Source organism: Enhydra lutris, unplaced genomic scaffold, assembly GCF_002288905.1.
Source record: "Enhydra lutris kenyoni isolate GAN:26980312 unplaced genomic scaffold, ASM228890v2 scaffoldscaffold12, whole genome shotgun sequence".
NCBI lineage: Eukaryota > Metazoa > Chordata > Mammalia > Carnivora > Mustelidae > Enhydra > Enhydra lutris.
Genome location: NW_019154096.1, coordinates 56105425 through 56129367, shown reverse-complemented (window position 1 = coordinate 56129367; position 23943 = coordinate 56105425). Strand labels below are relative to the sequence as shown.

The 23943-nt window shown below is 55.7% G+C and overlaps 1 protein-coding gene across 3 annotated transcripts; it reads left to right on the top strand.

Moving 5' to 3' along the window:
- The first annotated feature begins 79 nt into the window (after positions 1-79).
- LOC111145181 (inositol 1,4,5-trisphosphate receptor interacting protein) lies at positions 80-22537 on the top strand. 3 transcript variants are annotated; one of them, XM_022499897.1, is made up of 2 exons: positions 80-133; positions 20799-22537. In XM_022499897.1, the coding sequence occupies exon 2, from the start codon at positions 20815-20817 to the stop codon at positions 22471-22473; it is 1659 nt and encodes a 552-aa protein (XP_022355605.1). In that variant the 5' UTR covers positions 80-133; positions 20799-20814; the 3' UTR covers positions 22474-22537. The 3 variants fall into 3 exon arrangements, with proteins under 3 accessions (XP_022355605.1, XP_022355606.1, XP_022355604.1); XM_022499898.1 differs by having other exon boundaries at positions 87-133; positions 20802-22537; XM_022499896.1 differs by lacking the exon at positions 80-133 and adding an exon at positions 277-1634.
- Positions 22538-23943: the final 1406 nt, after the last annotated feature.

Genomic DNA, 23943 nt, shown 5'->3' with positions numbered 1-23943 from the left:
GTCCCCCTAAAGTGCCTGGCTGGACGCTCGGCCGAAGCCGCCCGCGAGCCGCGGCCTGCGGGCCCTGGGGACCCGCGCGCTCAGCCGGGCTGGCGCGGTCCCTGCCGCGAGCCCGAGCGGGACGAAGGCCAGCGTGAGTGCAGGGGCGTCCATCTCGCGTGGTGGGGGAAGAGGGGCGCGGGGCGGGGGGACCGCGGGTAGGCGGTGCTGCGGCCGCGGCGGGGGCGCGGAGCCGGGCCGCGGGGGGGCGCGGGCGGCTGCTCGGCCGGGGGCGGGGGCGCCTGGGAGACCCAACTGCGTGGTCTTCTGCGACGCGCGCTCGTCCTGCGTCCCCGCGTCTCCGCTCCAGCCCCGGCCGCGGACCCCGGGGGCCCCTCGCCGCAGCCCCGCGCGACAGGCGGCTCCTCCTGCGGGCGCCCGAAGCCAGGCCGCAACGTGGTCCCTTGTGTCCCGGCGATCCGTTACTTGGGACCGTCACGCGGCTCTTCACCCGGCCTCCTTCCCCGCCTTGGAAGGAGGCAGGATGAGTGCAGGTTTTTTCTCGGTTTAAGGTAGTGAAGCTATGGGGTTACGGGGGCCGGATGAAGCCTCTACAGCTTCCTCTTTCGGAACTCTTAGTGGAGGAGACCCCACGCTGTGCGGAACTTTCTCTGGCGGCTACACATAGTCTCTGCCGCCCGACCCTGAACCTCCTCCCCACCCCTCCACGGGGTCTCTAGCTTTCTGGCTTCCAGGTGAAGAGACTCAGAAGCTCCAGGGCCAAGCTCCCTCTCCGCAGTGGTCCTCTATAAAAACCAAAGTGCCGCCAAGCAGAAGGGAGAGGATTTTACTGAGCCACTCAGGGATCACACGTTGCCTTTCGCATCTTCTGCCTGGTGTGTGAAGGACCCGCCTTCAGAACTAAAAGAGCTCCAGATACTGGCAGATCCTAGACTCCGGGCTTTGGGATCTAAATCAGTTTGAGAAATCTATCCTATTACTTGTTACTCTTGAATTTGACCCAGGGCCCTTCCCTTTTACAAACCAGTTCTGCCCCAGAGAGGCTGCCAGGTAAAGCTGATCTGAGCCTGGTGTAGTCACAGGTCCAGGTTAGCTGTGAAAATGGCAACAGGTCGAATTGCTGCTTTTCATCTCTTTATTAATAACATAATGGGCTGTGCTCTGGAGTCCTCCTTCCAGCCTACGTTCCTAAGTGGCTTTCATTGTTTGCTAATTCCCTGTGCTTGCTGCTGCTCCAGGCCATTCTGCCCTCATATTTTCCACTTGTGGGTAACCGTAAAGTGGTTACACTGACTCTCTGCTCTCTCTGGGTGGATGGAAAGGCTTTTGTTCCAATGCCATACCCTTGCTCCGTAATTTTCGAAGATGCAGCAATTTTAAGCTCTGGCTTTCAGGGAGCCAGGATCTGAACTTTTAACCCGATGCCATCAACCCAGAAGTTGTCACCTTACCAGGAATGCCTCCCAGCTCCTGCAGTGCTCAAAGGGAAACAAAGAAGAGGGTATGGAGGCAAGCTTTTTATCTGAGGGCAAGAACAGGGAAGAACTTCCAGTAGAGACTTCTGGCAAAATTGCCCACCTGAGAAAGTACTGCCTGGGAGAAAACTGGTTTTGGGGAGCGCCTAGGTGGCTCAGGTAAGCATCTGCCTTCAGCTCAGGTCATGACCTCAGGGTCCTGGGATCTAGCCCCACATTGGCCTCCCTGCTCAGCGGGGAACCTGCTTCTTCCTCCCCCTCTGTCCCCCCTTCTGCTTGTGCTCTCTCACGTGTGTCCTCTCTCTCTCTCTCAAATAAGTAAATAAAAACCTTTAAGAAGAAGAAAAGAGTGGGGCACCTGGGTGGCTCAGTGGGTTAAGCCTCTGCCTTCAGTTCGGATCACGATCTCAGGGTCCTGGGATCGAGCCCCGCATCGGGCTCTTTGCTCGGCGAGGAGCCTGCTTCCCCCTCTCTCTGTCTGCCTCTGCCTACTTGTGATCTCTCTCTCTCTCTCTCTCTGTAAAATAAATAAATAAAATCTTAAAAAAAAAAAAAAGAAGAAGAAAAGAGAGGGGCGCCTGGGTGGCTCAGTGGGTTAAAGCCTCTGTCTTCGGCTCGGGTCATGGTCCCAGGGTCCTGGGATCGAGCCCCGCATCGGGCTCTCTGCTCGGCAGGGAGCCTGCTTCCTCCTCTCTCTCTCTGCCTGCCTCTGCCTGCTTGTGATCTCTGTCTGTCAAATGACATGAATAAAATCTTCAAAAAAAAAAAAAAAAGAAAGAAAAGAGAAAGAGAGAAAACTGGTTTGGTATTTTTCCCTTCTTGAACCCCCTGAGGTCAGTAAAGAGAAAGAAGGTGGGGGATTCTCTCTGCTGGAGGAGGTACACATCTCAGTGGGAGTCAGTGACCAGCAAGGCCCCCAGAATGGTAGTATTGGGCCACTGGAGTGCACGAGCTCAGTGGTCCTTGCCATCTCTTGGAAGGGACAGCACTGCCAAGCCAAACTGGTCCAGAGGAGAGGGGATGGCAAGGTAGTGGGTTCTGCAAAGCACGTCTTGAGAGAGAGAAGGGAGTGAACTGGCAATATTTGTCTCAGGGAAGAGAAGCCGAGCCGGTTGAGACTGTGGCCTTCAGGAATCTCCAGCACTGTCACTTGAGAAGAGAAGACCTGCTCTGTCTGACCTCAGAGACTCACTGATTAGGAGAAACAGGGAGACAGATCTTACTCAGAAGTAAGGAGTAACTTGCCAACAACTAGGACTCCTCAGTTGGTAATGCACTGTCCATCCCTGTCAGCAGAGACCGCAGGCCATCAGCAGTTATGAGGGAGAAAGTCCCTTCAGGGGGTGAAACTGTGGCTCCATATTTGGGGCTGAGAAGTCCCCTCAGTAATGAAGAAGTAGTAGAGCAGCCTGTGGGGTTTTAACAGAGAAGTGTCCTAGAGTGCTGGGGAGCTGAGGAGCCGGACCTTATTTATGGCTGAAAGCAGTTTATCCCAGATAGATTGGTCTCAGTCTTACTGGGGATCTGGGAATGCCAAGGGATGTTAATTATAACCACCAAGGCTGTTGCTGGCATATTCTCCTTACGTGAATTAGAATAAGATGTACCTCTCTGCAAGATGATGGCACCTTGGTGACATTTAGGATACCCACTTGGGGCCTCATCTTGATGGACATGGCCAAGGCACATAGCTGGACAAGTGCATCTGAGCTGGATTCATCCTTACCATACTCTGGCCAGGTGTTCTTGAGCAGTACACCACCTGTGCAACCATACACAGCAGCCCTGATAACCATTATTGAAGGCTTAACATTTATTTGCCAGGCTTTTCCCCCCTCCAACACTTTACTTTCATTAAGTCATTTAATCTTCATAGTAGTCCTATGAGGAAGGCATTGTTATCCCCGTATAGATGAAGCTAAGGCGCAGAGCAGGGAAGTGTTCAGGAGCCTGGGAGCTGAGTCCGAATCACTGAGCATTCACAGAACAAGAAACAAGTTAAGCTTAAAAAGCTTGTTTGGGAGGTGCCTGGGTGGCTCAGTTGGTTGAGTGTCCGACTCTTGGTTTTGGCTCAGATCATGATGTCGGGAGTCATGGGATCTGCCTAGTGGCAGGCTCCACGCTCAGTGGGGAGTCTGCTTGGGAGCTTGGGATCCTCTCTCTCCCTCTGCCCCTCCCACTGCTCACATGCTCTCTCTCCTGCACTCACTCTCTCACTCATAAATGGATAAATCTTTTTTAAGAAAGAAAAGAATGCTGGTTTGGTAGAGGACCCTTGTGGGAGGAAGGGAAGAGCAATTGCTTTTTTCTTTGTCAAAGGCAGAAATAGCCACTCTCTGCTCAGATGGAGGAAAGACAGAAAACTCATCTGGCGGCAGAAAGGCGAAAAAGAGCACGCTCAGCCTTGATGGCTCCTAGGAGGCCCGGCCCAAGTATCAACTGATTTTCCTTTTTAATTGCTGGGCAGTGTGAGGTGGCAAATCCAGTTTGGGGCCTGACATGAGGTTGATGAGTAGGTGCCACCTGGGTGTGGTGCAGAGGGAAAAGGCTACAGCTATACAGGGCCCCTGACCTAGGCAAGAAATGCCCCCAATGTGGAACAAAGTGGCAAGTGTTCAAACCTGCTGTCCCAGCACTGCCCACCCCCCAGTTCCCATCTGTTCCCTCTTCCCTTCCCTGTCCAGGCCCTGTTCACTCACAGATGCCCTTGGCAAGCTTGTTCAGGAAAGCTTTCCCCAGATTCCATTTCACATCTTCATATATATATGATCGCTTCTTTTCCACACCATACATTTTAGCACTTAATTAGCTGGAATGCAGCATGTTACTACATACTATCTATAGATAGTATTTTAAGATTTTTTTTTTTAATGTACTTATTTATTAGAGAGGGAGAAGCACAAGCAGGGGAGGGGAGCATCAGGCAGAAGGAGAAGCAGCCTTCCTGATGAGCGAGGGGCCCAATGTGGAACTCCATCTCAAGGCCCCAGGATCCCAGGAACATGAGCTGAGCCAAAGGTAGATGCCCAACCAACTGAGCCACCCAGGCGTCCCTGTTGACAGTATTTTAAATAAACTAACTTCTCAGCTGATGAGGATGCCTCAGAATCTCTTGGGAAGAACCAACTGGTACCCAGCAGATTTCCCATGAAGGGTGGTATTTATGTAGATCTTGTCACCTGTCCCAAGTCTAGCTCTTAGCTGTGCCTACTCAGAAACCCCATCTCCACAGTTTTCCAAGTGGTTTGAACCTGGACCATTGAGTCACCTCAAGAAGCTCCCAGAAGTGGGTATGCAAATTAGAATGCTAGTTTTTTAAATTTGGAACACTTGTGACCATCACCATCATGCAGACTGGATGGTATCTGGTCCCCAATACCATGTGGGAACCATGTGGGAATCCAAAGATCCATGCAGCTCACGCTTGGCAAAGAAGGACAGGGAGAGGGTTGTCTAATAGCACGGGGCTCTCTTGACTTCTATGGCCCTCTCATCAGTGGAGAAATACCTGCCAGGTAGACCAGTACTCCAGTCAGCCTGGCTGTGTGGGTCTCTGCTGCGAGTGTCTCAGGGACCCTGTTAACCTGATAGGATGTCTCCATTTCCTCTTGCATAATTTAACATTTTTATTCTGCTTACTTAATTTGTTTAGTGCTTTATAAGCATTAGTTCCCAGCTACACAGAGTTTCATTTGCATAACTTAACCACTCACAGTTTCAGGGTTGGAGGCGCAGCCGTAGGGGTAAACGCTACATGCAAGTTAAAAGGATTTGGTCGGGTGGCCTGGATGGGTCAACAGTGAGCCAAGCACAGAACAAAGAAAAATGGTCCCCAATCACCACAGATGCTTGGGGAAGTGGAAGACCCCGGACTGGCCCCTTACGCGGGGCCTGTGCCAGCATGGGCGGGAAACAGTATTAACAAGGCACCACTTGCCTTGGTCGCCCAGATGGCCTCTCTGGATTTAATGTGATCTCTGTCCAGGCCCCTTGTAGCTCATCTTCAGTCAGCCACTGCCCCCGGGTGCCTCCGCGCCAAGGAGGTGTGATCCGCGTGGTCTCTGGAGCAGGGTGGGCTTGGGTCGAGTCCTTTCTCCCCTGCTCAACTGATGGGTGTTCTCAGTACTTGGGCAAGTGCTTTGACTCCTTCGAGCCTCAGATTTATCATTGGTAAAGAGGGGATGACCACTCACAGGACACGTGTAGAAGGCACTGAGCTCCGTGCCAGGCACAGACCTCTATGCGCTCTTCAAGACGGTCAAGTTCAGTCGAGGATCCACATTCTCTGCTGAATTGGGCCCCCAGCCTTCCCATTAGGGCCACTGAGGTCTGGCCAAAGAACAAGGCTGTAGGGACCCAGACTATCCCAGAGGCCTCGAAGAAGGAAAGAGCTCCTCATCTCCTTGCTGCCCTTGCTGTGGTTTGTTCACAGCTGAGGACAAAGCTGCTGCCCCCACCTTTCCGCCGACTGGGGGATGGAGAGTCAGGTTTGAGGCTTGGTCTGAACAGGCAATGCTTCCAGAGGGGAAAGAAGGGTGAGGTTTTCTAGGAGCGGAAGAGGGTCGTTTGGGGCGGCCTAAGAGGTCTGTAGGGCCCTCCGCAGCAGTTTGGGACCTGTGATATTTTCTCATCGAAAGCGTATTCCCCCTCTATCCGAGTGGGGTGGAGTGGCCCAACCCGTGACATCAGCAGAATGGAAGCACCTAGAAGGTGACATCACTGTTGCCCACGGCAACACCTCACCTCCACCTTAAGGTAGACCAGGAGGAATAAGACCCATCCCAACTGTAAGACACATGTTGAAAGGAGGGAGCACGGAAGGCGTGACATCCACAGGTGTGTTTCTCAGGGGCTGGGCAAGGGGAAGAGGAAGGGGCTGCAGGTCAGAGGTCTCGGCTGGAAACCGGTTGGTGGTAGGTCTCTGGGCCTCCGCTAGGCCTTACCCCAAGGGAATAGAGCTCATCACTGAGGGCTGCAATCTCGTTTAGTTCTCTCAGCTATGACCTGGCACAAAGAGCATGACCCCTTACAGTAGCTTCTGGCAGCTTCCATGGCCCTGGGTTTCCCTTCTACAGCCTGAATCTGGTAGGGAACAGTGGGAGGTAGGGATCAGTGATAGGGAAATCAGAAAAGTGGCTTTCCCTGCTCCTCCATCCTCACCGCCAAAGGGAAGTGGGAAACAAGGTTGCCCACATCTTCACTTCAGGGACTGACTTAAGAGCGAGCCTTCATTCATTGCGTGAGTATTGGTTGTGCACCTACAATGTGCAAAGCAGGGAACACGCTCAGGATTCACTGGCTTCGTGGAGCTTTATAATCAATGATACGCAGAGAGGAGAGGAGAGAGAGGAGAAGAGTGTCTGGGATGTGCTGCCCCAAGAGTTGGTGCCAGCTGGGAACAGAAGCAACGTCTCACAGCTCACCCCTCGCCTCACATGCCTCATAGAATTTCAAGTTGGCCTAAACTAAAGCCATGGGACCCCTTCCTCCCTAGCAGTTCATAAAGGGGTTCGGAGGCAGTTAAGATATACTCAGGGTTTGGGGAGTGGTGTTAGAGAGGACAGGCATGAGTGTCAGCTGTGTTCTGCCCAAGAACAGAATCCCACAGTCTTGAGTGTCAGAAGTGAGACGACAACAGGCAGACAGCCTACTCCAGGCCTCCTCCTGCTGTGACTATGGTATTAGCAGTTGGGCTCAGTTTCTCCACCTGTTAAATGGGCATAGGAGCAGCCAGTACCAGAGAATATACAGGGCACTTTAAGATCCTCAGATGGAAGTCCTGGAAGAAATACAAAGCCCAGAGTTTTCAAATGACTCATTCGCAGGTGGATGACATAGTGGTGCGCTTGCTGCCTGGGAGGAGGGCTCAGCTTTGCAGCCATTCTGGGCTGCTCCTACTTTCTGCCCCAGGTCATTTCCCTGAAGTGGGTACACGAGAGTCTCCTCCTAACCTGCGCCAGACCGTACAGAGGGCGTTGTCATAATTCTAGTCCTGCTTGTTGGTACAAAAGCATGTGCTTGTAACAAAATGTTCTCCTGGGAGCCTGTTTCAATAGCCTTCTTGGTAATAGTCAGGAGACCCGCCTGAAGTTCATGAAAAGGTCCTTTGTTTGCTAGACTTTGTTCCAGAGTCAGTAAAAGGGCAGGACTGCTGAAGAGCCAGGACCACGGGGAGCCTGGGCCGGAGGGGAAAAGAACAGGGGATGCCTAGGCCCAACCCCTGCTTGCCGCCCCAAAAATGCCACTGACGCCTCCCAGCAAAAGATACTGTCCAGTGTCAGAAGGGCCCTGCCTCCTTTTCCCAGCACACTGTCCTTTCAGTTGAAAAGCCGTCTCAGACATCTCAGGTCACACACCCAGAATCTCTGGGTGGGAGAGGCCTTGAAAGCTCGTTGAGTCTGATTCCCTGCCTCATGCCCAGATTTCACTTAAACCATCACCTGCCTTGCTCCAAAGGGTACAGAAAAGCCCATCCGTAATATTTCACGGATAATCAGGCACTGAGCAGCACAGCATGATGGGAAGATCGGAGGCTTGAAAGTCCTGAGTTCGAATCCTGGCACTGATAACGAGCGAGTGGCCTCGCCACTCTATGCCTCAGTTTCTGTATCTGTAAAATGCAGATGGTCCCTCTTTCTGAGGTTTATTGTGCAGGTGAGACCTGTAAAGTATTTCACACAATGCCTAAATCTCTATAAATGTCATATTGGCTGCTGTTTTTTAAACTCTCCCCTGGGGCATCAGGGCCACAGGGCTGGTCTGTTCTTTTCCGGAAAGGGGGACCTGCTTGCCGCTCCACCCAGGGCTGCTTCTCTGCTTCTTTTCCTGAACTTGCTTCAGGTTCTGTATCCTGCGCTTATCTTCTATTTCTGTAAGACTCTCAAGCAAGGAAGTGGCCATCAAGGGGAGAGGCAGCTGGGGGTCAGATAAACTTGGGCCAGGATTCATTCCTGGGCTGTTTTCTTGGTAAACACAGGTGGTGAGTCAGCCTGTAGTTAGCAGAAGGCCATCCGGACCTGAAGTGGCCAAGGTCTGTCTCCAGGCTGCACCTGGAAGGGTTCTTGCTCCCATTCCCCAAGGCCCTTACCACTGTGAGCACTTTGCTTTTCTGACAGCAGAGTGGCTCCCAGAAAGAGAAACCTTAGAAGTGACTTCATCAGAGATCTCTCCCTACACCCCCATTTCAAAAGCAGCAAGTTTTTCTTTTCTCCAGTCTTGACTTCATTCACTCAGTGAGCATCAGGGAACCCCTGCACCTTGAATGCCAGGCATCAGGGATCCACGGTGGATTCTCCAGCCAAGTCCTCCGCAGGCCTGGAGGCTAGTCAGTGTTAATGCTGCCAGACGGGGGGCAGGGGCAGGGGTGGGGGCAAACTAGAAGCTCCCCAGGTGCTGAGCTTCCTGCTCTCCCTCTGTGGCAGCCCCTGGGGCCTTTTGAAGAAACAGGGAGGTGGGGGAGACAACCAGGCAAGTCCCCAGGCTTCTGGAGTGTTGCAGGGATGTCAGTCATCCCCATCTCCCCAGAGTCCCTAAGATGCAGGATTTAACAAAGGGGAGACCTGGCCTCATCACCCAGAGCGAGACAGATAACCGTGTCCTTTACAGAGCACGACACGTGTCTGGGACCACCGTGCCCAGAAGGAGGTAGTGTGGTCACCCCAAGTAAGAGACTTGGGATTCCGACCCAGGCCCTCTGACTGTGGAGTCTGGTCTCTTCACTGTACACTAAGCCTCTGCAAAGTGTTAAGCTCTTCTGAGCTGAAGATCTTGGCCTGTTTCTTTCTGGGTGGGCTCGAGGCGGAGCATGTCCCTGTGAACTTGGCAGAGTCAGGGGCAGCTTGCTGCCTGCCACAGCCTGACCAGCTCGTCCCTGTCATTGGGTCAGGTGCCCCTGCTGCGCGCCAGGCACAGCCTCAGGCAGAAGCCAGGGCAGAGCGTGGGCATCACCCCGTCCCTGTGGCCGGCTGTGGTCATCATCGTCATTTTGTCCAAGTCACAGGGAAGAGGACTCTGCAGTCCTGGATGATTCCAGGGGTAACTTTGCCAGCAGCTCTTGGACTTAGAGTCGAGGCCCCCGCTTTCCTGGACAGGAGGACTCAGTTCGCCCTGACTGAGGCGGCCCTGGAGCGGCCGGGCAGGCCAACTCCGGTCCCACTGCTCCCCCCAGGTTCCTGCAGCAGAGAGGCCCCCACAAGCTCTGAGCGGTTCACAGCGGGCTTGGCCTCCATCTTCCCTTTGTGTCTCTTGCTGTTCTCCTTTATTAAGATGAAAGGGGTTTTAGATCTTTGCAGGCACAGAGCGCGCGCGTGCGTGTGCGTGTGTGTGTGTGTGTGTGTGTGTGTAAAACACTGGAGGCTGAGAGCTCTTCCCTTCCTATTCCCCACACCCTTGTCTCTGTCCCCCCTGCCCAGCTGGGGCACAGGCATTGTGTCCTGTACCATCCAAGTCCCAGGGGACCAGGGTGGGCAAACAGTCTGGGATTTCAAGCTGGGATTGTGGGGGCCAGAATCCCTCAATCTGGGCGTGAGTAAGACGGGGCAGGATGGGGAGGGTGGGTGGGGGAACTGTGGGAAAGTCCTGGGGGGCCCTTGCCCTCCCCGGAGAGGCCGGGCTGTCTTTGTGAGCTGGTCTGTCTTTGTTCTCCTCCAAGGATCACAAGGAAGGTGGCGCCCAGCAGCCTGTTTCATTCCATCCATCCCCAGCTCGTCTGTGAGAGGGGAAGCAGGCCGGCCAAGGGAGGGCTTTGTCTCCACTTTGTTTTCCTTTGTACTTTCTCCCTGCTTCCTGCACAGCCCCCTCAAAGACCCTCCCCACTGAGCCCCACGTTCTTGCTGTTGTCTGGAGCCTGCTTTCTGTCCCTGCAGCCTGCGAGCCTAAATGTGGCTCGTCTCAAGCACTCACTGCCCTCCTGGGACGCAGTGGGTGTAGAGAACACAGGGTGGAGGGAGAGAAGGGGCACGGGTCTGGGAGCCTCGGCATCCCTGCCTGAGGTGGGTGTTAGTGTTCGCTCCTCGCCAGCACTCCTGTGGGCAAGATGGGGCCCAGAGGCGGAGGGAAAGTCTGAGAAACACTAGCTGAAGCCAAGCCAACATCTGATGGTGTGTGAGGGCTGCTTCACTGTGGGAATTCCTTACCTCTGGGTTTCCATTGTGAACACGCCCCTGTGATTTCAGGTCCGGAAATGTGAGGTGGGAATCCAGGGGTCAAGGGGGATGATTGGGTGCACCCTGGCTGTGAGAAACGCATCCTTCCTGAGAATGGAGGACATGTGCGGTGCCTTCTTTTGAGAGCGGGTGTCTCCAAGTGCAGGATGTGAGCACCCTGGTGGGTCCCCAGGATGGCACGCATCCTTGGTGCCCTGAGCAGGCAGGCCTGCCTTGGGTCTCTGCCAGGCGCTTTGGGGAAAGTCAAGACAAGCCTTCCCGACTCCAGAAGTCGGGGTTACAACCAGAGCTCAGGCGGGTCAATCTGATAGGATGGCAGGGTCTGGAGCTGCAGGCCTAGCATGGCCTCTCGCTTCTCTGCTCTTTTTCTGTGAGACTCTGAGTGAATGCTCCGCCTCTTGGCTCCATGGACCCTTGCCTGTGAAACTGCGGCTGCTCTGGTGAGCTGAGCTAGGCGGGGAGGGCAAGCACTGTGGAGTCCCTGCTCTGGGACATCTCCAGAGATGCCCTCTGCACAGGGCACCAGGCTTACCCACACTCAGAAGGGCTTGATACATATGCCGTCTCCCCCTCCCCCCCCCCCCCCCACTCCCCTGCTTGTTCATGAAGCCCTTTCAAGAAAGAAGGATTCATCTCAGGAATTGGGGGGTGAAGAGGGATCAGGAAGGCTCTTGGAGGCAGTTTCCGAGGTAGGCTTGCCGTGAGGACCATCAGGTAGGGTTTGGGTTGTGCGGTGTGGACACAGTGCAGGGAATTGGGTGCAGTATAGGAAACATTCAGGGGACAGTCAATAATCGGAAGTGGCCAGGGCAGGTGGGAAGGAACTGAGGGGTCCCCCAAGGCTGGGTGGGGCCAGGCCTTGAACCTCAGTCTTAAAGCTCTGACCCGTGTCACATGGAAACTAGAACCCAATGAGATGAAGAGAGACCTCCAGGGACAAGGAGGCCACCGGCGTGGCTGGGAGTGAGGGAGGGCTCAGGAAGTGATTCCAGAGGCCCATGCCAGCCAGGCTGGGGAGCCCCCCGCTTTGGTGCAGAGCAAACCTCAGAGGTGGCGTGGGGGTGGGGAAGGAGGCTGTGCTTCAAGACTGCGTTTGTCTCTAAAGGCTGCTTTAACAAAATACCACAAACTAACTGGGTGGTGAAACGAAAAACCTCTCAAAGGGTTCTGGAGGCTTGAAGTCTGTGGTCAAGTTACCCACAGGGCCATGCAGCCTCCGAATGCTCTGAGGGTGGATACTTCTTGCCCCGTCCAGTGGCTTCAGGCCTTCTGGGCCCTAGCCGCTTTGCCTCAGCCTCTGCCTCTGGCCTCGATGACCTTCTCCTCTCTGTTTGCTCCTTTTCTGTTTTCTTTATAAGGACACTTGTCACTGGACTTAGATTCCACCTGGGGAATGCAGGCGGGGCTCAGCTCAAGGTCCTTAATTTAATTACTTAAAAGACCCTTCCTTCCAAGTAAGGTCACATTCACAGGGTCTGGGTGTTAGCCTGTGGACCTAGCTTTTTGAGGGTCACTGTTCAACCCATCACAGCAGCTGTTGGATTCCAGGTGTGCTGGGGAGAACAGGCGAGAGAAATCTAGATGTGGACCCAGACAAAAGGCGCCAGGAAAGCCCCTTCCTGTCTCGGGGGCCTATAAGCTCCCTAGCTTGAGATACCAGGCCTCCATCTGTCTGTCCCAGAACACTGTGATTTCCTAGGACATGCTGTGGGGACATCAGGCTGCATGGCTGGACGGGAGGACACCATGTCCTTCCTGGGAGATTGATGGCTTCCCTGCCTTCTCCATCTGTGTATGAGCTGCTGATGGAAGAGCGGGAACAGGAAGGATGTGGGCTCTCCCACCCACATCAGCGGAGTCCAGGCCCCTGACCTTCCTGCACTTGGGCTGACCAGCTACATGACCCCAGACCGGAGGATGGGTTGGCATCCTGGTGACTTTTTGGAAACCCCTCCCTTTCTGAAAGTGGGCCTTGAGGAAACTTAGTGCTTTAGCCAGTGTGACTGGGCACCCTCTGAGTCAGGCTAGTGGGGCCACGGAGCCATGACTGCAGAGATCACCTTGGCGAGAAGGCCGTTCCTCTCACAGCATAAACTTTGCCATGGGTTCTCCTCCACTGGGCATGGTGGGCAGGGTGGGGTAGGGGGTTGTCTCTGCTCTCTCCCCCACCCCGATCAGGGTCCAGTCTTCACCACTGCTTCTTCTGAGCCAGTGTGGGATCTCCCCTGGGCTAGGGAGGAGCATTTGGGATCCAGTTGTCCAGTCGTGGGGACCAAAGACCTTAGACAGTAACAGCAGGTGCTCCTTAATACATACCCATTAAGCTACAGTCTCTGTTTTCTTCTAATCCCTGGAGAGGCTGGGAGAAAGCCTTTATGTAAATCCCTGGCCCACGGCTAGCCCTCATAAATGCCGGGTCATGATTACTTTGGGGGTGGCTGCTGGGATGACTGAGAGATGCTGGAATTCTGTCAGGACTGGGTTTGAGGAGAAAGGTCGAGCCGGGGCCGGGGCTATTTCAGGGAGTTCTTGTCACAAAGGAAATAGTAGGAGGTGGTATTGCTGAGAGGGAAGAGTGAGGAGAGTACCAGGGTCAAGGGCAGCCTTGAGGATGCTTACTAGGGGGTGGGGAGTGCCAATGGACAGGGGAAGGGAGGCACATAGAGGGGGCTGGGGACCAAGGCCCGCAGGCCTTAAGTGGCCTACTGACATATTTTATTTGGCTTCCAAGGTTTTCAAAGAATTTTTGAAATAGCACCGACCTTGTAAAATTGAGGGATGTTGATAAAATTCAGATTTCTGGCTTCTCTTGGAAAAAGAAAAAAAGAAATCACAACGCATGCGACGTGATGGCTCGTCCCTTCAGATGATGCGTGTGGGACCAGTTGATCCTGGCCCATCACTCGGGTCTCTAGCATGCGCAACCTTGCCCACCCCCTCCCCCACACTTGGTCTCACAACTCTGCCTTCAGGAAGCATGACTGAAAGGAGGGAAGGGAAGGAGCCCAGTGGTCGTGTAAGTGGCAGGTTGGAGGAAGGCGAGCCTGGCTGGAGGCCAAGATGGAGGTTCTGCAGGGGTGTGAGGTGGGGTGGAAGGTGATGGGGGTGGCTGTAAGGCCATGGAGGAGAAGACACACTGGGGGCCCAGAACCTCACCCTTCAACCCATTTCTCAATTACGCTTTGTTGGTCCTCTTCCTTCCTCTTTCCTCACTTCCTTTTTTTTTTTTTTTTTGCCTGCCCTCCCTCTCCTACCCAGACCTGAAGCCACAGGACCCAGACCCTCCCCAGTGCTGCTCAGCCCTTCTTCTGTCCCCACCCCCAATGGGGCTGCAGGCAGAGAGGAACCTCAGCAAGAGATCCCCTTGCTAGGGCCTGGGCCAGTCTGCGAGGCCATTCTCCTCTCCTGTGGGGGACTCCTGTCCTGGAAGGGTGGGGGCCATCTATGCTGAGTCTGTTTGCACCCCTACCCACCCCCATCCCTGAGTAAGGTGAAGAGGGAGGAGTCTGTAGGGACATGTCACTCCCACAGTGACCATCTCCTCCCTAACACGTGAGAAGTCAGCTCTCACTGATGTACTGGGAGCCTGACAAATTGGGCAGCCTGGTGCCTGGGAGGAGACAGGAGGACATTCAGCTTTTGGAACTTGCTGGAACTCTAACTAGGAAGTCAGCGACTGGTGGGCAGAGAAACACAAGGAAAGAGCAGGAAGGTGGCCTGACCTGTAAGGGTTCTGAGAAGGGCAAGGGAGGCCTGCACCAAGGGGCAGCCTCCCGGAGGATGGGCCCTGAGCCAGCCCTGAATGAAGGTGCCACTGGGCTGGGTGGGGGGAGCTGACACTGGTGTGCAGCGTGGGCTCCACTAGGAAGAGGCATGGGAGCAGGGATCAGACAGGCCAGACCGCAGGAGGAGAGCCTCAGCAGGGCTGCAGACCGACTGCTGGCTCATGGGGCCCAAACTCCACCCCCAAGGCTGATGGTCAAACTCTGTTCAACCTGTCCTTTCTTATAGTCCTGTTTCCTCGGGGCACAGCCAACCCCAATGAGCTGGGTGGTCGCCCCTCCTGACTGTGATGCCTGGTAGGTGGCAGGGCTCACTCATGCCCTGGGAGGGTGGAGGGAGTGCAGAGGGAGATGGACAGGCCCACTGCAGACAGGAAACCTTTGAAGCCACGCAGTGGACCTTGCCGACCATCAGTCTCTTCACAAGATAAGATGTTGCAGCTGCCTAACTCATGCTCTGAGAATCGAACGACAGAATACTCCCCAAGGGCTTAGCTTTGGACATTCATCTGTTCACGGCACACGAGCACCTGCCTCCCCTTCTCTGCGGTCTGTCCAGAAATCCCTGGGAGGGCCCGCCTGCCTGAACCGCTTCGACCCCACCCTCCTGCTCAGGCTCATCTCATTAGGTCTCTCTAGTTTCATCTGTGAAATGGGGCTTAGATGAGTACAACACTAAATTCTGACTTCCTTCAATGTGTGGCTTTATTGCCCCCAAACAGCCCCCACCTCGCCAGGGAGTGGGGACCCCAGCACAAGACTAGGCGCACATTAGGGGTGCAGCCCAAACTTACTGACTGCTCATCTCCTTTGGCCCCTTCCTCAGAGGGTGCAGAGCCTAAGCAGTGGGAAGGGACCCAAGGAACCCCCCCAGGGCCTGGGCTGCAGGTGGCTTCCCCTGCCATCAACCCAACTCCTTTATTCCAAAATTATAAGGAAACAACCTCAGCTGTTCCTTTCAGCTCCGAAGGTGATGCTGGGGCCGGGCGGGGCCAGGGCGGGGCCAGGGCGGGGCCAGGGTGCCTGGGTGGTTGTAATTAGCAGAGCTAATTGCATAGGACAGAGCTGCAGGCTGGGGCTGCTGGGACGCGCAAGAACCAGGAACCGCGCCCTCCTCCTCCCTGGAGGCCTGCCAGGCTTGCGCAGGGCTGGTTCTCAGACTTGAGCGGGCGCTGGAACCACCCAAAGGGCTCATGACAACATAGGTGCTGGACACCAGCCCTGGAATTTCGGATCAGCAGGACTGGGATTGCACCTGAGCATTTGCTTCTCTCATGAGGTCCCACGTGGTGCTGCTGAGTGGGGACCACATCTGGAGAACCACTGTCCCAGGGGACTGCTGGCTGCTGAGAAATGGGTCCTGGGCGCCCCTGCTGCTGAGGCCACAGCCAGCCAGCCAGCCCCGGGTGGGGGTAGGTGGGTGATGGGTCTGGAGTGTGGATGAACACAGGCTCTCCCCTCTTCGGCTTTGCTATAGGAATTCTCTCTGGAAGGAGGGGGCTATGTGGACTGGAGCCAAAGGCTCGCACAGCCACATCTCCCCAGCCAGTGAACACAGGGAAAGTCCACAGACAAAGAGGGGCCCCCAAAGAACAGAAATGAGACTCTCTCTGCATTCTTGTCCCCTGCTGCTCACGCGCCATTAACATTCCCAGCCCGTTCAGTCCTGTGACATCCTTGGTGGCTCTCTGCCTCCACGTGTGGGTGGTGCTGTTCTTCCTGCCTGGGATCATGTTGGGCTCCTGTGCTGTGTGAGCCCTGTGGCATCCAGCATGTTCCTTGCACACAGTAGGTGCTCAGGAAACAGCACCGTGGAAAGAACTTGGGCTTTCCAGCTGGAAACAGAACAGACTGTATCTCAACCCACCTGTGCCTTTTCTAGTCGTGTGGCTAGAAAATGGCTTTTTGTTTCTTGGGCTTGGTTTACCCACCTGTGAAGCAGGGATAACACCCACTTCGGTTATAGGGGGTCACTGTGCACCCAGGACGTCCTAGTGAAGGCTTGATCAACGGAGGCATATCTCTATTAGACAACTCCGCATGGCATTCATTGGATCAAGCTCTGATTGGGGTGCTGGGAGGCTGTGGGGGATGCAAGAGTGACAGAGCCCAGGGAACAGAGAGGCCATCTGGGGCTTCTTCCCCAGAGTCTGAGGCTTCTGGCCAGGCGCAGAATAAAGGTCTGAGAAAACCACTGGCTGGCCTGACCACCTGCAGCCCTCTGGCCCAGCCCCTGCTGCCTCGTGACTGGCTCTTTGCCAGGCTAAGTTTAGCTGTGACCTGCATGGGCCACCACGCTCTGTGGACAGGGGCGGGGGTGGAGAGGAACTCAGCAGGTTTCCTGCCGGCTTCCTGGCAAGCAGACAGACAAAGCCCTCCGAGTGACCCAAGTTCATTTTTAAGCAGAACCCAACTGGGTGTTTTGGGCTACACGTATGAGGCAGCTTCAGTAGGGGTAAGAGCCTTGGGCCAAGGCAGAGGTGGACAGTTTTGAAATTGGGGAACAGGGTCCTTGGGGAAGGGGTGTGTGTGTGTGTACATGCATCTGTATCCATGGTTTGAGGAGAGGCTCCCAGGTACCGGTCTGTCCCCATGATCTCCAATAAAAGTCACACCACTCTGGTTCCTTCTCATTCTTCTGGCCCCGTGGCCCCCAGGGCAGTGTTCCCTGTGGCTTGGTTTGGGAAGGGGAAGTAGAGGTTCCAACTTGGTCCCATCTAGTGATCAATGAGTGGCCTCATCCCATTCCCCATCCACAGGCAGAGCCTGCCGGTCCAGATTTTAAAGGAGCTAAAAGACACCTGGGAGTTCATCTGATCCCTGGGAGGGAGTTGTTGCTTTGAGTAAAGAGTGAGTCAGAGCTCCACCTCCAGGAGGATCCAAGGCTCCAAAGGCCTCTCCCCTTTGCTGGGGGGCAGGGTGGGCAGAGTGGTGTGCCAAGGGACAGCTACACTAGAGGAGCATTTTGTGCTCTCAAAGCACTTTTGAGCGTGCTTTCCTCCACACCCCCGGGACTTGGCAGGGCTGGTGTGCTTAGCAGGTGAGAAGATAGAGGCCTGGGGAGGCCTAGGGGGGAAGGAGTGAATATGCAAGCGCATCTGCTCCCAGCACCTGAAATGGATTCTCTCCCGTAACTCTTGCCTTCCTAGGAAGGAGGGTCTGCTGATAGCTCTGTCTCTGAGGGAAAGCCCTGGAGCCCTGGAGAAGCAAGACCCCTTGGCAAGGAGCAGAGTCAGGTTTCAAACCCAGGCCTGTCTGTTTCTAGAGCCCAGGCTCCTCCCGCTTTATCAGCCCAGCCCATCTCCCTCAAGCTCTGTGCTCTGGTGTGTGTATGCGTAACCCTACTCCTGTCGGTGTTACTGCTCGCATCCTGCCAGAGTCCCTTGTGGGGGCGTCTGTGTGCTCCCCTCAAGAACCCCTACCAGCAGGGTCACTGCGTTTCCCTGTCCCATCACAGACACCCTTTCATGAGAAAACTCCCACAGGGGCAGGCATTTTGCCAAGGGCTTTATATGCATGATCCTGTTCAAGCTTTACAACCTCAGGGATGATTATGCTCATTTCACAGATGAAGAGACTGAGGGCCTGAGAAGTTGAGTGATTTGTCCAAGGTCACATGGCTAGTACGTGCCCGTGCTGACTTCTAGCCCTGTCTTGTCTACTCCAGAATCCATCCTTTTAACCCCTAGCATACAGAGTCAATGGCCCCACTTGGTTTGGGGATTTGAACGTCGCCTCTCCCAGTATAAGGAGGCCATTAGAGCCCTTGAACAAGGCACAAGGGTGCCCACAGGTAGCCCTGGGGAAGCTGGTAGGGAGAGAGGAGGAAGACTTCATGGTCTTAAGTCTTGACGATGGCTCCACTCCTCACTGGCTGGCCTCCTACCCTGAGCTGGCATGGAGGCTGGTCAGGGGCTGCCCACGCCTGGGACTGTGACTTGTCGGGGTCTACTGGGCCCAAAGGGGGCTGCCTGTAGTACAGAGGCCCTCAAGGGCCTCAGAACCTCCAAATTCTCTCCCAACGGGCTTCTGTCTGGTGCTGTGCTTAGCCCCACGTGCCTTGATCTTAAAACCCTGATCCACATTGAGAAGCCAGCCTCGCGGCTTTGGCTCGGACCACCCTGGCAAAACTTTCCATTGAAGTTTCCCTCATGTGGAAACCAGGGCTGACCTGCTTCTGCAATTATCTAGCAAGCCGCTCCTCGTCATAGGGAAGAAAAGCTGGCTAGCTTCCCCCTGGACTTTTTCCTCACCCCACACCCCTTCCGGCCTGACTTCCTACACTTTCTCCTGCCCTCTGTCTCCTCCTCAAGTTCACCTCTGAGGCCTGAATGTGTGTGTTTGCTGAATTCTGCTGCCGGTGGACCCGCTTTTGGTTCCTGCTTGTGAGTCCAGCTGTGTACGGGATGGAATCACATCTAAGCGGCAGGCTCTACCCACAGGTGGCAACTCAGGTCATGTACATCCTGGCCTCGCTGGCTAGAACCTGCAGATGTGTTTTACCTGATGCCACATCCCTGTTCCTTGGCACCATTAGGGTAAGAACCAGAACAAATGGTTTTAAGGGTGTAAATTCAAGGTTAGGGAATGGGGCTCAAGCAGAGTGGAGAAGCTCGTATCAGCATGCTGTGGCTTACAGGGGGTCGGGGGCCCTCTGTGTTCTCTGCTGTCCCACTGTGTCATTTGGCCATCTGCTGTCCTCGCTGAAGTCCTAGGCAGAAAGGGGGCTGGGCAAGTATGGGAAAGGTCCCTGCTATTCCCCAAGGTTCCCGCCTGGGAGAGGAGAGGGTATAATGTAAGGCCTACCCTGTAAGACTGTGGCTGTCAGACGTTAATGTGGATGGTATCAAAATGCAGCTTCTGGTTCCATTGGTTTGGGATGGGGCCGAGGTTCTGTGTATCTAACTCCCATGATTGTAAGGGATTAGCCCTTCCCTTGAGATCATTTGAGAGCTAAAAAATCCATTTGTCCTGGAGGAATGGAGTGTCTCCCTTCACAATTAAGAAGTCAGATTTAATGTTTAGACAACTCAGGAAAGGAAATCCAGTGACTCGGTCACTCTGGTTTTCTCCAAGATTGCCCTGGGGAGAGACCCAGGAGAAGGCCAGGAGGTCAGTGTCTGAATTTGGACTGAGATCTTACAAATCAAAAGGAGAGGTTTACAGTAGAAGACGACAAGGGCCCAAAACTGCTTCAGAAACATTTGCTGTTCAGTGAACCTATGTTTTGTACCATTGACTGTGCCGCAACACATTCTGCGTGGGTCACCACGTCCCTCAGTACTGTGACCCTTGGGTGTACGATGGCTTTCCTCTCATCCAGTGAGGAAACTGGGTCTCAGAGAGGTGTGCTCACGTGCCCTAGGGCGCGCAGCTGACCAGTGACAAGGCTGGCCTTGGAACTCCACCTTCTTGTTCTTAACCACAAGGACTTCACTGGGGAGAGGTGGGTTGAAGTAGAGAAAACAACTCAAACTGACTTAAAGTGAAAACATTATTGATTTATATGACTTTAAAACTCCAGAAGCAGGGGCACCTGGGCGGCTCAGTGGGTTAAGCCTCTGCCTTCGGCTCAGGTCATGATCTGAGTCCTGGGATGGAGCCCCACATCGGGCTCTCTGTTCAGCAGGGGGCCTGCTTCCCCCCACCCACCTCCCCCTCTGCCTGCCTCTCTGCCTGCTTGTGATCTCTGTCTGTCAAATAAATAAATAAAATATTTAAAACTCCAGAAGCAATGGCTTTAGGCATAGCTGGGTCCAGGGAAACTGCTTTTGTCTATATTGGCATCTTTCTCAAGCAAACCCCCCTTTGAAGTATAGAGAGTCGTCTCCCTCCACCCAAGCTGTGATCCTGTTCCCTGGCAAACCAAGTCTTTCTCCCCATCAGTCCCAGGAAATCCCACTTCTGTGTCCCTCCCATTGGCCGGAGGGAGGTCCTGTGCTTCTGGCTGAATCCACACTGTGGAGGCGGGGGTGTGGAGTGGCTTGGGCCTGGGTTATATGTTCACCCCTGTATCTGGGGGTGGGGTTATCCCCACCCAAGCCATAGGACGTGGGCCAGAGAAGGGTTGGCTCCTGGGGAAAGTGCATCGCCGCTTCCGGAAGGCGGAAGGACTGGGCAGACAGAAACAGGACAGCCTCTTCGAGTCACTCAGCCAGGATTGCTGGTGTGCAAGGACTTTGCAGTTCTTTCTTCCAAGGCTATGCTGCAGTACAAGGGGTGGGGACTGTGGGCCAGGCAGGAGGACCGTGAGAACTTCATCCACTGGGTGGGACAGATCGACCGGTGGGACAGAGGTTGGTGTGAGGGTCCGGGGAGGAAGCGGGGTGCACGGACGCTGGGTGTGACCATTGATCCTGATCCACGTCTCTGTATAGCAGGAAAGTTCCAGCCATGGCCCTGGGGCTCTTCCGGGTGTGTCTGGTGGTGGTGACAGCCATCATCAACCATCCGCTGCTGTTCCCGCGGGAGAATGCCACGGTCCCCGAGAGCGAGGAGGAGATCATCCTCAAGATGCAGGCGCACCAGGAGAAGCTGCAGCTGGAGCAGCTTCGCCTGGAGGAGGAGGCGGCCAGGCTGGCGGCAGAGGAGGAGGCCCTGGAGCGGCTGGCGGAGGAGGGCCAACAGCAGAACGAGGCCCGCACGGCCTGGGACCTGTGGAGCACCCTCTGCATGATCCTCTTCCTGGTGATCGAGGTGTGGCGGCAGGACCACCAGGACGGGCCTTCCCCGGAGTGTCCTGTTGGGGACGAGGACGAGCTGCCCGGCCTGGAGGGCGCCCCGCTGCGGGGCCTCACCCTGCCCAGCAAGGCCGCGCTCGAGCGCTTCTCCGAACGCTGCATTCGGGGCGCCACGGCCGATGCGGCCCGCACGCGAGAGTTCGTGGAAGGCTTCGTGGATGACCTGCTGGAGGCCCTGCGCAGCCTCTGCAACCGGGACACGGACATGGAGGTGGAGGACTTCATCGGCGTGGACAGCATGTACGAGAACTGGCAGGTGGACAAGCCGCTGCTCTGCCACCTCTTCGTGCCCTTCCTGCCGCCAGAGCCCTACCACTTCCGCCCAGAGCTCTGCTGCGCCCGCCGCCCCGTGCCCTTGGGCCGCCAGGGCTATGGCCGGATCGAGGTGGTGCGGGCCACCGAGGATGCGCGGGGCTGCGTCTGCGGCAAGACCACGCTGGGGGAGGACATGCTGTGTCTCCTCCACGGCAGGAATGGCCCGGCGTGGCCCGGCAGCGAGCCGGAGACCCTCCTGTGCGCTGGAGGCTCCCCGTACCTGGACACGCTGCGGGTCATGACGTGGTTCCAGACGGCGCTCACCAGAGCCTGGCACCGCATTGCCCACAAGTACGAGTTCGACCTGGCCTTCAGTCAGCTGGACTCCCCGGGCTCCCTCAAGATCAGGTTCCGCTCGGGGAAGTTCATGCCCTTCAACCTGATCCCTGTGATCCAGTGCGATGACTCGGACCTGTACTTCGTCTCCCACCTTCCCAGGGAGCCGTCCGGGGAGACCCCGGCGTCCAGCACCGACTGGCTCCTGTCCTTTGCCGTCTATGAGCGACACTTCCTCCGGATGACCTCGAAGGCGCTGCCCGAGGGGGCCTGCCACCTCAGCTGCTTGCAGATCGCCTCCTTCCTGCTGTCCAAGCAGAGCCGCCTGACTGGCCCCAGCGGCCTGAGCAGCTACCACCTGAAGACCGCCTTGCTGCACCTCCTGCTGTCCCGGCGGCCGGCCGACTGGAAGGCCAGCCAGCTGGACGCTCGCCTGCACGAGCTGCTCCGCTTCCTGGAGAAGAGCTTGCTGGAGAAGAAACTCTATCACTTCTTCATCGGCAACCGCAAGGCGCCCGAGGGCATGGGACTCCCTGAGGCCATTCGCAGGGCCGAGCCTCTCAACCTCTTCCGGCCCTTCGTCCTGCAGCGGAGTCTCTACCGGAAGACGGTGGACTCCTTCTACGAGATGCTCAAGAATGCCCCGGTGCTCATTAGCGAGTACTCCCTCCATATCCCCGCAGACCATGCCAGCCTGCCCCACAAAGCTGTTATCTTGTAGGGCGGACAGGACCCGGGGGCCAGGACGCAGGGCACCCCGTGGGCCCACACCTCTGGGGGCACCTGCAGGCCCCATCCTGGGAGAACGGCGGGCTTTGTAGGGCGCCACAGCTCAGCCCACTGGGGAAGCCAGGCCCCACGGCACAGAGGAGACAGGATTCCAAGCTGGCCGAGCTGGTTTGCTTTCATGCCACTGGGGCCTGCTGGTGAGGTTGTGTCTGGGTTGGGTTGATCCTTTGCGTCTTACTTTTGGATCACCACAAACGGCCAAGAGGATGACTAAATCCTCTCTGGACACCGAGCTGAAGACAACGCAAACATCGATTCGGGCATCATTTTTGACATCCCGGGTCCAGGCTTGACTTAAATATCAACAGGGGATCTGCAGGGATGCCGGCGGGGGTGCATGTTAAGACCCTGCAGCCTGTCCCCACTAATGCTTGACCCCAGGCATCGCAGCCAAGGCACCAACAGGGACAGTTGTGGGAATTTGCCACCTTCCATCCACAGCCTGCACTACTAGCGTCCAAATGCAGCTGCCGTTTTTTAAACTATTTGGAGAAAAGACTAGAAGAGATTCAAGGCCCCAAGGGGCCAATGTCTGTTGCCCAGAAGTGGATACTTGGTGGCAGAGAGAAGTTTCCGTCGGCCACTTTTCCAGCTACATGTCTCACTCAGGGTAGACTCCTTTCCCCAACCCCTTCCCACAGTGTGCTGTGCCCTGAGCACCGTAGTGGGGACAAGTTCCACAGCTGGTCTCTGGCCATGCCTGTGCTGAGGGAGGGCAGGTACTGAAGGCAGAAGATGCAAGAGACACAGGGTGACTGGGGCGCAGGGTAGAACGTGTCCCCAGGGTGCTGGGGTCTGCCTCTGATGCCCAGTTCAGAGAAGACGGCAGAGCTGAGGAGTGAGGGAGGGATGCCATAGGCTGGAGTGCTCCTCAGCGGCGTCACAGTCCTAGAATCAAGCATGCCTGCAGGCAAGAGGAGACCTAGCTCTATCTGTTGCTCCCAAGACCTGTTCACTCCAGTGGGGCACCCTCGTGGCACAGAACCTCCCATTTCTGGATGGGTCTTGCTGGCCACACAGATGAGCAAGACCCAAAGAGGCTCAGCCACCTGGGGACACACAGGGACAACAGTGCCGACCCAGCCCCCAAGCCCCAAAGAGATCACCTCGACATTGCTGGGGGCTGCGGTCACGGGACAGGCGCCAGAGCCTGCGGTGGGACCTAGCCCATCTCCAGACCTGGGTAGGGCAGTTGGGAAGCCACTTCTCCACTTGTGGCTTCCCTGTCCCTTCGGGAATTCCTCCCATGGTACTGCCTTACTGACCCTTCCAGCAAGCCAAGGGAGAGGCAAGAATGAGTGCACCTGGGTTCCCCTCCAGGGTTTAAGCTGGGCAGGCCTTCGAGCAGCATACCCTGTTCCATGGGGGTGTCGGGCTCACCAGGAGCTGCAGAGGACCCTGT